Source organism: Gekko japonicus, unplaced genomic scaffold, assembly GCF_001447785.1.
Source record: "Gekko japonicus isolate JY-2015 unplaced genomic scaffold, Gekko_japonicus_V1.1 scaffold907, whole genome shotgun sequence".
NCBI classification, from domain to species: Eukaryota; Metazoa; Chordata; class Lepidosauria; order Squamata; family Gekkonidae; genus Gekko; species Gekko japonicus.
In genome coordinates, this window is record NW_015174870.1 from 282,497 (window position 1) to 298,057 (window position 15,561).

The 15,561-nt window shown below is 43.1% G+C and overlaps 1 protein-coding gene across 1 annotated transcript in view; it reads right to left on the bottom strand.

The window, feature by feature from the left end:
- The window catches only part of RSPO3 (R-spondin 3), a 106,428-nt gene that overhangs the window by 30,009 nt on the left and 60,858 nt on the right, over positions 1–15,561 (bottom strand). The window contains exons 3-4 of the mRNA XM_015424800.1: positions 9,140–9,286; positions 8,044–8,246 (exon numbers count right to left, since the gene is read on the bottom strand). Of these exons, the coding sequence (XP_015280286.1) occupies positions 8,044–8,246; positions 9,140–9,286 (350 nt within the window). The remainder of the gene's footprint in view (positions 1–8,043; positions 8,247–9,139; positions 9,287–15,561) is intronic.

A 15,561-nucleotide genomic window follows, 5' to 3' on the forward strand; every position in this document is an offset into this window, starting at 1 on the left:
AATCAGCGCAGTTTAGATCCCGCTCATATGGAAGAAGGTCAGAATACAAATGGGATGTTCCGGAACTTTTTTGTGGCTAGAACCAGAAGTTGGTAGAGACCTGGGCTCATGCAAGTTTGACAGCAGCCAGATGGTAGAATGGAATTACAAAACAGTACATGCATGGTTTACTTGTATCATGATGTATTGCCCTGAATGTTCAGAAATTCAGTGCCCATACACTCAGATCCACTGGGAGAGGAGACTGGGGATACAAAATTTCTGAGAACCAGGGTTCTTTTTGTAGCAGGAACTCCTTTGCATATTAGGTGACACGCCCCAATGTAGCCAATTCTCCAAGAGCTTACAGGAGCTACTGTAAGCTCTTGGAGGATTGGCTACATTAGGGATGTGTTGCCTAATATGCAGTTTCTGCTACAAAAAGAGCCCTGCTGGAAACCAAGTCAGCTTGAGGACCAGCAAAGCTGGAGTCATGCTCCATTAATCAAATGCATTTCAGTTTATTTAACTTGTAGTGCAGTTCTACACTGCAGTCACTAAGGGTGTGGGGAAGGCAGAGCAGCATATAGGGATGCCAGACCCCCCAGTCTGGGTGGGGGTCCCCTGGTTTCGGGAGCTCCCCTCCACACACACCCCAATCCCCCCCCAACAGGCAAGAAGCTGGAAATAAACCCAATGTGCCAACGTGACCAGGAAGTGATATAGGCACATCAGTGACATCAGGGGTGGGTGACACTATGGTTTTGGGGCAAAACTCTATGGTAGAAGCGAATTCTACCATAGAGTTTTGCCAAAAAAGGGCATCCCCACCAGACGTCCCCAACATGCCTACATCACTTCCAGGTCATGTAGGCATGTTGCGTTTATTTTCAGCATTCCTCCCCACTCCCAGTAAGTTCACCCCCCCCTTCCTCGTGAGCAGGTCCAAGGGACCTGGCAACCCTAGCAGCATGAGCAGCAGCTCTGGTTTCCTGGGGAAGGCTGCTTTTTAGCAGTGCTGCTTTTTAGCAGTGATTTTTTTTTTTTAGAAAGCTCTCGATGGCTGCAAAGTACAATGAGGCTGAAGCAAACCTGAGATGTTGCTGAGCCCATCAGCCAACCTAAGTGTGCCTTCATTCCTCTCCACCCTTCTGATTCTTCTGTTTGTTCCCCCACCCAACTCTATTTTCCAGTCTCCTTATTCCTACCCTCACTGGCTGGGGAGTTAAAACATACTTAAGGAGAACAGAAAACCTCTCTTTTTATTATGAGCACAAAGGGGATGTGTGTGAGAAGTTAGTATTTCCCAAGAATCTATCCAAGTAGTGGGTCTTTCCCCACCCCCAGCTGCACATTACATGCATTGTGATCTGTATTAATCTCTTTCAGTGGTTATAAATGTGCAAGAGTGAATACCTTTGTTTCAAGTTATATCAAAGAAAATGGTATTTTAGCTTAAATATGTGTATATAATTTGTGTTTGTGGTTTTAAAATACATCTTATTTAGACTTAATTAAAGCACATATGAAGTCTCCAATTAGAAGTTAAAACTACTCCTGCCCCAAATAATTATAAGTTATTTTAAGTACGTATTGAAAACTGTTCAAAGAATGGGTTTTATAGTATTGGTGAAACATCTGTTACTTGCAACTTTGTTACAGTAGGCATTAAGCTTCAACTGGAGCCCATGACATCAAATGTAAGAAAAGAGTTGCCAATCTCTAGGTGGGGCCTGGAGAATTCCTGGAGTTACAACTGATCTCCAGACTACAGAAATCAGTTCCCCTGGAGAAAAAGGCTGTTTTGGGGAGTAGACTGTATGGTATACGGTTGCCAAGTCTGATTTTTGCCGCAGCAGGGGACTCCTGGCTGGCGGCTGGAGTGCACCGGCGCACCCAGAAGTGACGTGACCATGCCAGGCACGTGGGGGGTGGGGCCACGACCATTAGAGGGAAAACCATAGAGTTTTCCCTCGGATGACCATGGCCTCACTTCCGGGTGACATGCACGTCAGGGTGGGGTTCCCCCTGGGGCCCGATCCACCGGCGGCGGGGAACAAGCCTCTGGGGCCCACGGGGGGACTTGGCAAGCCTAGTATGGTATCATATACCATGGAAGTCCCTCCCCTCCTCAAATTTCACCCTCCCAAGGTTCTACCTCCAAATCTCCAGGAATTTCCCAACCTGGTGTTGGCAATGCTAGTAAGAAATGTATTGTATACTGATAGACTTTTATGCATGTGTGTAAATATAAGATTACAAAATTAGACACATGGCTATAGAAATATTAAGAGGCACAGGCTGTGCAAAATGGGTAGATTATATAATCGGGCTGATGCAAAGAGAACAAGGGAGTTTGGAGAATACTTAATAAATAGAAGAGGAGGGCATTTTTGACAGGAAATTATCAACAACGCTGGCACCAGGATTGTGCAATGGATGTCACTGAGCATCATTGGGCAAAACTTTGGTCATCTACAGTTTCTCTAACGAGAGCTATTAATATAAGAGTCCAATTCCGAAAAATTGTTCATGGATGGCATTTCACTCCATTATGTTTGTGCCACATTTCCCCCTCATATAGCCCCAAATGTTGGAGGAGATGTGGGCAGCCCGGTTCTTACATTCATCTCTGGTGGACATGCCCTGTTATGGTGCAATATTGGACCACTATTCTTAAATTGATTTATGGCATTACTGGGCACAAAATCCCTATGAGGCCAGAACTTGTTTTGCTTAATTTATGGAAGGGTATAGAGGTTCCTGCTGTCAGGAAAGATCTCATTTCTTAGATGTTGGTGGCAGCCAAGACTTTAGTAGCTAGGCATTGGAAAAATAGTAACAACCCTCATCAGTTATGTGGTTTAATAAGTTATGGGAATACCTGGTCATGGACAAAATATCAGAAGTTATATCCTTGGGAATCCAGAGTTCCATTCAGATTTTTTGGAATGTTGGTTTCCCTTTCTTGAATATATGGAAAGACACAGTAAGCTGAAAAAGGCACTTCCAGATGATTTGAATGTTATAGCTATATACTGAATAGCTGTTTGATTTTATTGCTCTTGTGTTTTTTGTGTTTTTAATTATGTTTTTATTATAGTGGTTTCCTGATAGTATGTGCTACTGTAAATTGTTGCTATATTATATAAATAAAAGTTATTTATTTTTTAAAAGGAACAGTTTACTTAAAGACAAGATGGCTACATGGTAGTACAAAAGTGTAAGTGAATAAAATGGCATTTAATTGCCTACTATTAAGAAAAAAGGCTGAAGATTTTCATACCTGAAAATCTTCTGGAAAATTCTGGACAAAATTGTTATGGTAATGGCATCACAAGGGTATAATGTAATGTTAAACCCAGTATTAATTCTGCTGAGTTGCATAAAATATGTCATTAATGAAAAAAACATAGAATGAGTATTAAGCTTATTGATAACAGCTGCAATTGAAATATCCATTAAAAAAAGGCTGATATTTCAAACAAACTCTGGATTCAGAGAATATGGAGACTCTTTTTAATAATGAAACTGAATTCCTGAACAGATATCAACCTGGATGAACATTTGAGTTGAAGATGGAGAGGCTGGTGTTGTACAAAGTCCAACTGACATCTATGCATTGGTTGCCACTTACATTTAGAAGTCTATGCATGAATACTTTGAACATGTGATCTATACCCTTAAATTTCTGAAACTAGTACAGACCAAGAACTAGAGCTTATGTATGTGTAGACCAATGTACAGAAATTACAAATAACACAAGGAAAGGGAAGGGGCCAGCAGGCACAACCAAATGCCCCCCTCTGTGCATAAATATAAATATGATTGTTTTTCCTGGGCCTAATACATACTATTACAATTAGATAATGGATAAAATCAAGGAAAGTATGTGAGGGGAAATGGAATAGAGTTGATCATGATTTGAGAACTAAATCTTCTGTTTCTTTAGAATGGGTCTCCAGTAGGGTTCCCAAGTACCTACCTATGAGCTGAACGTCGATTATAAAATTTATGCTTCTATTGTAGCGCAACGCTTGAGACAGGTCCTTGCCCAACTGATACATGTGGATCAGGCAGGGTTCCTGCCTAAAAGGCAATTGAGACAGAATGTGAGGATAATATTAAATATCTTGGAATATGGGGAGCTAAATTCAGACAAACAGATCGCGATAGCTTTTCTCGACGCCGAGAAGGCGTTCGACAATATAAATTGGGATTACATGATTGAAAACCTAAAAGAGATGGGCTGCGGAGACGAGTTCCTCAATAGAATAGAGATAATATACAAAAAACAAGAAGCAAAAATCATGGTTAATACAGACATGACAGAGAAAATAAAAATAGAAAAAGGCACTCATCAAGGATGCCCCCTCTCCCCTTTACTATTCATTCTGGTAATAGAAGGATTGAGCGAAGCTATTAGAAAAGAGGAAAGAATAAAAGGAATTAAGGTCAAAGGGCAAGAATACAAATTACAATTGTATGCGGATGATATGGCGATTGTGATGCGGGACCCAACGGACTCCATAATACCATTAATGAATACGATTGATAAATTTGGTCAGTTAGCGGGTTTTAGAATTAATACAGAGAAAACAAAAGTACTAACAAAGAACTGTAGAGAAAATATTATTCGGGAGATAGAGGAAATTTCGAAGTTTAAAGTGGTTAAGAAATTAAAATATTTAGGGATACATATAACCAATAGAATTAGTACGCTAATCCAAGATAATTATGAACCGCTACTGACCACTGTCAAGAAAGATTTAGATAAGTGGTCATTGTTACAGCTGTCAATGATGGGGAGGGTTGCCACGATCAAAATGTCAGTGCTTCCAAAAGTGTTATTTTTATTTCAAACCATTCCAGTTCTCCGCAATTTTAAATATTTTCAAAGGTTGGATAAGTTGGTTAGAGATTTTGTTTGGCAAAAGAAGAAGCCAAGAATCAGGCTAAAATTTTTACAGGAAAAAAACCAAAAAGGGGGACTAGCAATACCGAACTGGCGAATGTATTACCAGGTGGCTGTGCTAGCCTGGCTTAGAGAGTGGATTCTTTTAAAAAATACAAGAGTGCTGAATTTGGAAGGTTTCAATCTGATGGTAGGATGGCATGCAATACTTTGGGATAGGAAAGAGGAGACTAATTCGTATGTCAAGCACCACATAATCAGAGCTAGCCTACTAAAAGTGTGGAAACAGATTAGAACAGCATTCTATGCTAAGAGGCCAAGATGGATAGCCCCATTAGAGGCTATGGTACTACCCACATTCATTTCTGAGGCACGAGCCTCAACTTATGAGATTCTATTGCACAGCAATAATGAATTAAAATCCCAAGAAGAGTTGGGGGCACAAGGTATACAATTTTCATGGTGGGAAAGGAACCAGTTAAGTTCCAAATATATTAAAGACAAACAGACTGGCTTCATTTCTGGGAGATCGGAATTAGACAAAATTCTTTTAGGGGAAGATGTTAAGATGATTGGCAAAATATATGCTTTTCTCCTAAAGCAAGAGATGCAAGATGAGGTTATGAAAATAACCATGAAGCCTTGGATAGAGAATGTGGGATGTGAGGTTGATGGGACAAAGTGGGAGAAGATATGGAATAATACAAGGTGGCTAAAAGCAGTAGCATTGAAAGAAAACATCTATAAAGTGGTGCATCGATGGCATATGCCACCTGAAAGATTAGCCCGAATGTATGAGGGCCTGGACGCCAGGTGTTGGAAATGCAAAACACAGTTGGGTTCATATTACCACGTTTGGTGGGCCTGCAATGAGGTTAACAAATTTTGGAAGGAGGTCCAAGGTGTGTTATATCAGATAACCAAAAAAACAATTCCGTTAGATCCAGAAGTGTTCCTATTAAATATATGCCCTGATAAATGGAAGAAAAAAGAAAAGTACTTAATTTTGCATATATTAACAGCTGCGAGAATTTTACTCGCAAAGGGCTGGAAGACCGATCAGGTACCAACCAAAGGGGAATTGATAAGTAAAATATTCGATGTAGCTGAAATGGATAACTTAACACAAAAGGTGAACGGGAATATGAACACTTCATTTCGAAATGTTTGGACACCAGTATATAGATGGTTGGAACAAGAATTAATATGTAACAGGAGAAATTCTGTGTTGGCGGTGAGAGTGTTTAGTGTGCTGGGTGCAATGTTGGTTTTGTGGGGTAAATTGGTGGGGGATGTGGAGTTGTTATGTTGTTATGTATATAATATATGTTGAAAACAATAAAAAAATTTATAACAAGACAAGATGGCTACATGGTAGTACAAAAGTGTAAGTGAATAAAATGGCATTTAATTGCCTGCTATTAAGAAAAAAGGCTGAAGATTTTAATACCTGAAAATCTTCTGGAAAATTCTGGACAAAATTGTTATGGTAATGGCATCACAAGGGTATAATGTAATGTTAAACCCAGTATTAATTCTGCTGAGTTGCATAAAATATGTCATTAATGAAAAAAACATAGAATGAGTATTAAGCTTATTGATAACAGCTGCAATTGAAATATCCATTAAAAAAAGGCTGATATTTCAAACAAACTCTGGATTCAGAGAATATGGAGACTCTTTTTAATAATGAAACTGAATTCCTGAACAGATATCAACCTGGATGAACATTTGAGTTGAAGATGGAGAGGCTGGTGTTGTACAAAGTCCAACTGACATCTATGCATTGGTTGCCACTTACATTTAGAAGTCTATGCATGAATACTTTGAACATGTGATCTATACCCTTAAATTTCTGAAACTAGTACAGACCAAGAACTAGAGCTTATGTATGTGTAGACCAATGTACAGAAATTACAAATAACACAAGGAAAGGGAAGGGGCCAGCAGGCACAACCAAATGCCCCCCTCTGTGCATAAATATAAATATGATTGTTTTTCCTGGGCCTAATACATACTATTACAATTAGATAATGGATAAAATCAAGGAAAGTATGTGAGGGGAAATGGAATAGAGTTGATCATGATTTGAGAACTAAATCTTCTGTTTCTTTAGAATGGGTCTCCAGTAGGGTTCCCAAGTACCTACCTATGATCTGGCGGGGGACACATGCTTCCCCACCGGGAAATTCTTGCTTGGAACACAGGCGCTGCACTATTCCGTCACCCAGACGTGACGTAGGCACGTAGCCGGGCGACGCTCTGGTAATGGGACTGGAAACTCAATGGTACCATCGAGTTCCCAGCCCCATTGCTAGAGCGTCACCCGGCTACGTGCCTACGTCATGTCTGGGCAACGGAATACTGCAGCGCCTGTGTTTTCCCCGCGGGAATGGTCCCACGAAGAACTATACATCCCCCGCCAAATTAAGGTAAGTACTTGGGAGCCCAGGTCTCCAGAAATGCTTTGTTTCTGACTATCAGGTCATATAATTTAGGAGACAGGTTAGATCCTGTATCATGTTGATTGTGGGGGAAAAGGTCTATTCTGAATTTTAATTTTTAAAGCAGAATAAAAATTTACAGAACTTTCATTTTTAAAAAGTCTAAATATGCTTTCTAAAAAGACAAAGAGCTCCCCCCCATCCTATTGGATATCCAAGTGAATTATGTGGGTAATGGTTAGTAATCACTAAATGATCCTTTTGGATATCCAGGAGAATGATCAGATAATGGTTTGTAAACAATTGTTCTATTTGGTGACTGCACTTTTTACTGAAAAGCAATATATAATTCAGGAAAGATTAAATCTTTCGGGTACTAAATAACTTCAAAATCCTGTAATTAATTTCAAGTTCAGCTCAATTAGCTATCATTTTGTGGTCTGTTTGATTTTACTGACACTAGTCTTGTTTGGGTAGCAACCTAAAAAGTATGTTTGCTGTGTATTAGTTTCTGAAGAATTCAAAAATATTATATTTTGTTTAAAGAGACAAAAGCTGCAGGCCAAAATCCAAAATACTGCACATGAACCATCAAGCCAAAACTACCATTAAGACCAAATGGTAGTTATGATGTGCCTTGGTAAGGAATATATTCATACATTCAAGTATATAAAACAATCATAAACTTAAGTGAAATGATGAAACTCTACCTTTTCCTCCTTTCTGGCATCTCTTTCTTTGTACAACACATTTTCTTGTCTCACTTGTATGTGGGCATGGGCTACCCTTTGTAGAAGGAAGTTGTAGGACTTCTCTGATCCTTGTTTCATTCCCTCTTTTGAAACCGCATGTTTTCCCTTTCTTTGTGCAAGGGTTCCACAGGCTCCATTCACTAGTTTTACAATGCACTGTAACACAGAGAGACACATGTATGATATAAGCCTTAGATAGCTTTATACATATGCAAAACCCTACATTTCATAAATTTGATTGGTCAGAAGACTAAGAAAAATTATGTCTTACAAATTCAGAAGTTTCATGACTTTGAACATACCCCTTCTCAGAGACTGATTTCATATGAGTTACTGGCTCAAATTATAAGGTAACCTATGCAAAACTGAGAAAATGATGCACACAGAACAGGCTGCCACCATTTTTACTTCTTCTTGTTTCTGTGCCTTTAGATTGGCAGATATTAACTGATTATGATGCTTATGTCTATGCTAAGCAGACTTCACCTGCTGATTTCTTTAGGTGAAGATGCTTTTAAAGGCACAGGAGCAGAACAGGTCATTTCTCTGGTCATTTATCAACTCTAATGAAGTGACCTTGGGTTTGCAATTCTGTAACTGAGAGAGAAGTTGACTAGTTTGGCATGTAGTTTGATATATACTCAGTGTTCAAACAATTATATCAGATAGGGATTTCAGATTGCCCTGATCTGGATGGCCCAGGCGAACCCAATTTTGTCAAATCTCAGAAGCTAAGCAAAATCGATCTTGGTTAGTACATGGAAGGGAGACCACTGTAGAACTCCAGGGTTGCTATGCATAGACAGGTAATGGCTAGCAAACCGCCTCTGAAGATCTCTTGCCTTGAGAACCTCATGGGGAGTCACGATAAGTCAGCTGCAGCTTGATGGCACTTCACACACGCATATGCACACATACTAGGGTTGCCAGGTCCCCTTGTCACTCCGGTGGGGGGATTTGCGGGGTGTTCCGGGGGGAGAACTGATATAGCCAAAAGAAATTCAGGAGGGCCATTTGGGTACAGCTTTTAAGACTGTTAGTTTACTTACCAATATCATTGCACTCCATTGTGTAATTGTTGGGTTCCAACCATTCTGGGCAGTTTTCAAGGCACTTTCCAAGATGTAAATAAAACCCATTTTTACACTTTGTGCAGAAATTACTGTTAAAGCAGGCCTCACAGTCAGCTTTACATTCTGAAATAAAAGAGAGTGATCTCTTATTGCCATCAATCATACTATATAATATGGTTGGTAGACAGTAGTCATTAGTAACTGGAGGTGCCAGAACCAAACTTGTTCCTACAGTAAAAATACAATCTGGACCCCTAACTGCAAACTCGGACACAACAAGCTTATTTATGTAATTCATATGCCACCTTTCCCCCCACCAGGATAACTGGAAGAAGCAGCTGCTTTGGTACCAGGAATTGCCTACCATCTTGTATATACTCCCCAATGTGTTTTTCCTATCAATCTTAGGTATGCAAAAAATTACATTGCTGAGGCAGTACATCTGTGGAAGTGCATTGATATATACTACCCTTTCCAGGACTGACCTCAAGGGAAATCAGTTTTGGCAGCTTGCAGCAGAAAAAGCAGGTTGCTTACCAGTAACTGGTGATCTTCGAGTGGTCATCTGTGCATTCACACCCATGGGATCTAGTGCGCACGCGCTGGATCGATCAGTGCTGTAGCAAGCTCTTTTTTAACGGATTTTCACGCCCAGTCCCTCGGGCATGCGCAGGAACCCCACTGCACATGCCCAGAGGGGTGGGTGTGGACATCCCACCAGTTCCTACAAACTGTCGCAAATCAACCCCTATTCAAAAATGTAGAAGCTGACAGCAGTGGGGAAGGAGGGTGGGTGGTGTGAATGCACAGATGACCACTTGAAGATTACCAGTTACTGGTAAGCAACCTGCTTATCTTCGACGTGGTCTCTGTGCTTCACACCCATGGGAGATTAGCGAGCAGTAGCCTACCTGGAGGAGGGTGCTGGCAGGTCTTTTACTGCATAGCCGAAGACAGACTGTGATGTCCCATGTTGGTATTGGTGTTTGTACGGACGTCTAGGGCGTAGTGCCTGATGAAGGTGTTAGGCGTGGCCCACGTAGCGGCTTTGCAAATGTCCGTTATTGGCACTACCTGGAGGAAGGCAGTGGAAGTCGCGACAGCCCTGGTAGAGTGAGCCCTGATAGGGCCAGGTAATGGCTGTTTGGCGAGTAGGTAACATAGATGGATTAGACCTACAATCCACTTTGACAGACGTTGGGTTGTGATGCCGTGGAGAAGCGTATGAGACGAATAGTTGTGAGTCTCATCTAGTTGGGAGTGTTCTGTTAACGTAGAACAGGAGAGCGCGTTTCATGTCTAAAGTGTGTAATAACTCTTCTTTCGCTGATGTTGGATTTGGAAAGAAGTTAGGGAGGAAGACCTCTGCCTGCAGGTGGAACTCTGACACCACCTTCGGAAGAAAGGAGATGTCTGTGATGAGGCGGGCTCCGTCTGGCAGGAACGACAGGAAAGGGGTATCATGGCGGAAGGCCAACATTTCTCCCACTCACCTAGCCGAGGTAATGGCAATTAAAAAGGCAGCTTTCCATGCCAGGAGCTTGAGGTCGCATGTTGCAAGTGGCTCGAAGGGCTTCCTCGTGAGCTGGCGTAGAACTAGAGGAAGGTTCCAGGGAGCGACTGGAGTTTTTACAGGGGGGTAGAGGTGTAACAAACCTTTTAAAAACCGTTTGGAAATCGGATGAAAAAACAAAGTGCATCCGTCAACTGGAACATGCTAGGCCGAGAGAGCAGCCAAATAAACTCTTAACGATGAATGGGAAAGTCTTGAGTCAGCTAAGGAGAGGAGGAATCGGAAAACTCTGTTGAGACCCACCGAGGTGGCTTGAGGGGTGTCATCACCTAGGTGAGAACAGAATCTTCTCCATTTATAATCGTAGGACTTGCACGTAGTAGGCTTCCTGGAATTCAATAGGACATTAACTACACGGGAGGAGAAGCTGGTGATGTTATCCTCCATGCCGTCAGTTTCAACTGTGTTATGTCGTGATGTAGGACGGGGGAGTCTGAGAGAGGGAGGATGTCCTGAGCCTGAGGGAATTGATGGTATATCCCCTGTGATAACCCCAGAACCGTTGAAAACCAAGGTTGTCTCGGCCACCATAGGGTTATTAAGATACAGTCCGCGGCGTCTTTGAGTATCTTATGGACCACTCTCAGAAGCAGTGGTAAGGGGGGGAATAGGTAAAGAAGTCCCGTGGACCAAGGGTAAAGGAGACTGTCTCCCAGGGATTGTGGGTTTTTGCCTCCCCGACTGCAGAACAGAGGACACTTTTTGTTGTTTCTGCTTGCGAAGACATCGACTTGGGGAGGTCTCCACTTGTGGAAGAGTGGGAGGAGGTATGTTGGCTGAGTCCCGCTCGACTTAGATGGTCTGCCTGCACATTCATGTGTCCTGGAATGTGAGTTGCGATGAGGAATATGTTGTTGGTGATGCAAAACTCCCAGAGCTGAATGGCGAGGGTGCAGAGTCGTTGGGAAACAGTGCCTCCTTGCCTGTTGACGTAGGAAAGCGCTATGGTGTTGTCCATGAGGACTGTGACACATTTTCCCTTGATTAAAGGGAGAAAACTGGTGACAGCGTGCTGTATAGCCAGCAGGTCTAGGAAGTTTATGTGTCGCTTCCTCATCTGCATATTCCACTTGTCCCCAACAGAGAGGCCCATGGAGTGTGCACCCCATCCCGTCAGGGAAGCATCCGTCATAATGGTGACCTCGGGTGATGGAGGGTGGAAGGGTGCTCCCTGAAGGATATTTGAAGGGAAGGTCCACCAAAGTAAAGAGTCCTGTATGCTGGGAAGAGGGGATAGGACGACAGTGTGTGCGTTTTTCGATTGGTTGAAGTTGTGAATGAACCAGAGTTGCAACGGATGCATTTTGAGCCTGGCGAAGATGAAGACTGAGGTAGTTGCAGCCATCAGGCCTAATAGCCTCTGGATTTGGAAGGCAGTGACGGTGGGTTGGGTACGGACGACAGTGGCTAGGGAAATGATATCTGCTGCCCTGTTTTGGGGCAGGTAAGCCATGCATGTTTGTGAATCCAGTATTGCGCCTATATACTGTATTCGCTGGGCCGGACACAAATGAGACTTTTGGTGATTGACTCGTAGGCCCAGTTTGTGCAGTAGTGCAAGAATCTCTGTGACGTTTGAAACCAGGGCGTTTTTCGAAGGCGCCACCAGAAGGCAATCATGTATGTATGGGTAGACGGACACGCTCCGGAGACGTAGGAAAGCTGCAACTACAATCATGGTCTTCGTGAAGACTCTTGGGGCACTGGAAAGGCCAAATGAAAGGGCCGTATATTGATAGTGGTGTTGACCAATCGCAAAGCGTAGGTATTGATGGTGGAAGGGGTGGATAGAAAGGTGGAAATATGCATCTTGGAGGTCGAGGGTGGCCATCCAGATGTGTCTGCGAAGCAGTGGCATGATCTGTTGTAGGGATACCATGCGGAAGCGGTGGTAGGTCACAGAACAGTTCAGTTCCCTTAGGTCTAATATGGGTCGAACGCCTCCATCTCTCTTCGGGACTGTGAAGTATCGGGAATAAAATCCCATCCCTTGGAGGTGTGGTGGTACCTGTTTGATGGCTCCCTTCTGCAGAAGGATGGACACTTTCTCGAGGAGAGGTGGGGAAAGGGGCGTGGAGACGATGACAGGAGTATTGGGGTTCTGATGGAACTGAATTTTGTAACCTCGGGTCAAGATGGACAGCACCCATTCGTCTGAGGTGATGAGACACCAGGTGTGAAGGAAAGGAAACAGACGGGTAGGAGCTGACTCGGTGATAGGGAAGTCAAAAACCCTGCTTGGAGGGTTTGGACTGTTTGGTGCGGGAAGCTTGTTGGCCTGAACTAAATGTTGGTTTTTGAAAAGCAGGACTTTCGCCTCCCGAAGACGCTCGTGGTCTCCATTGTGTGTCTGGAGACTGATGAGTTGGTGTACGCCTCTGCCAGGACCTCAACCAGGTGTGGGAGCAGTATTGTTGCTTAGCAGCAAACGAGACTCCTAGAGCTCAAGAAGCTTTTATGCTTTTGTCTAACTCTTGTAGAGTAGAATCTGTGGTAGCATTGAAAAGGCCATCTGTGGTAGCATTGAAAAGGCCATCTAGTTATATGTTTTAATGCCCAGAGCGCCTGCTGAATAAAAGCGTCTGCCCATGGAATCCAACTTCTTACTCTCCTTATCCGTAGGAGTAGCAAGGGTACGTTTGGTCTTTGATAAGGATGACACGACCATCGAATTGGGCCTCAGATGCAAGAAGAGAAATTCAGCATCTGACTCTTGAACTCTGTACATGTGGTCCAGTTTCCTTGTGGACACAGGAGCAGAAGAAGGCTTTAGCCATGGTGACTTTGCCACCTGCAGAAGGACAGAGGACATGGGCAATGCCAAGGTGGACGAGGTGTCTAGCTGAACTATATCGTAGACAGCATCTGTTGCCTGTGGATGTTGCTGGATGACAGAGAGGCCGAAGGAGTGGGCCATTCTCTTGACTAGGTCAGTGTAAGAGGTAAGGTTGTCAGATGGAGAGACAGGTAAGTCTTCTGCGACATCCTGGTTGGGAGATGTATGGTCAGGAGAGGTATGAGCCTCCAAAGCTTCTGTATCTGAGTCCTCTTCCATGAAGTCAGAGGAGTCTTGTTGTGGTGTGTGGGCCGAAGTGTCCTGTTGAGAAGGTTTAGCTTGGACAACAGGAACAACAGGGTTTGGAGTGACCGGAGGATTGAGAGGACGACTTAGTTCCAGAACATGCTTGGACGGATCGACTACTGGAGGACGCGACAGAGATGCTGAAGGCCTCGACTTGTGGGGGTTCTCGACCGATGAACGATGTGGGTCGAATAGCAATCCCAATCTGAGTAGCCCGCTGGAGTCAACCACGGCATGGACAGTGGATAAGCCCCGTAGAGGTATCTCAACTGTCATTGATCCCACGACATCGGTGGTGGTGGGGGTAGGAAGACTCTGGGGGAGCGACTTCTGGACCGTGGACATCTGGGAGACAAAGCAGTAGCTTGTCTGCGGGAATCGTCCCTGTAATGTCGGTTTTCGATACCGACAGATTGAGTGAGCAGACGAGGAGGGTGACGCTGCGTGTCACATGAGGTGTATCGGTGCCAACGTGGATCGATGTCGGGAGCATACGATAACGTGGATCGATGTCGGGAGCATACGATGTCGATGGTGATGAGACGACGGAGAAGGAGACAGAGAATGCTCTGCATCCATCTGATGACTTAGGAGCTCTACCGTTCCGATGTCAGAGTAAGGAGGCTCCATTTGGTGGACAGGGGAGTCCAATACACACACACGAATTTCAGATTTACATCTGGAGGGTAATGAGGAAGGAAATGAGTATTATAGGGTACCCTGGAATGAAAGGAGAGAGAAAGAAATGGTAGAACTTTTGAGTTCTGGTGTCCTTGATGAGTGTTTAACTAAGTTAGGATTTGAGGGTCAGGATGATTTACATCTGGACGCTTATGCTCATATTATAAAAGAAATACAAAACGTAATGGGGAAGCCTTCCTTTAAACAAAATAGATTAATTAACAGTAATTCAAGGTCTTGGTTTGATAAAGAGTGTAGATCTATGAAAAGTGCTCTTAATGCTATGTATATCAAATATAGGTGTGATGAAGACAAGGACACCCTAGAAGACATGAAAATCTTAAAGAAACAATATAAGGCCTTGATACAGCGAAAAAAGAAGGCCGCCATAGCCCTTGCATGGGAGCAATTAAGCTCAGCATGCAGAGATAAAAAACCCTGTTTATTCTGGAATATGGTCTCTAATTGTACTACTAGGCCTCCCTCAGTGTGCAGTAATACAATTCTCCCTGAAATTTGGGAAAATTATTTCGAGCAGCTCTACCAAGTCCAGGATGAGGCTGCTACAGAGGACCTGGATATAGCTACCTTACCCTCTTGGACCCCTGTGCATCCTCAAGAAATTAAGAACCTTATACAGACCCTGAGCTCCAACAAAGCCCCAGGTTCTGATCTTATATGCGCAGACTTGATCAAGAGGAACCTCGAGTGGTGGGTTCCAGTCCTTGCTACTTTATTTACAACTATAGATAGAACTGGTAGAATACCTAAAGACTGGAGGGTGGCAATAATAGTGCCTATTTACAAGAAAGGGAACAGAGCAGATCCTGTTAATTATAGGCCGATCAGTCTGCTAAGTATAATAAGTAAGCTTTATTCAAAACACTTACAGTGGAAGCTAAAAGACTGGATGGAGCAGGAAGGTTTCTTGAGACAGGAACAAGCAGGCTTTAGAGAGGGACGGTCATGTTTAGATCAATGTGTTATATTGAACCATTTAATTTCCAAATACTCCTCGAATTCTTTAACCTCATTGTATGCAGCTTTCATAGATTTTAAATC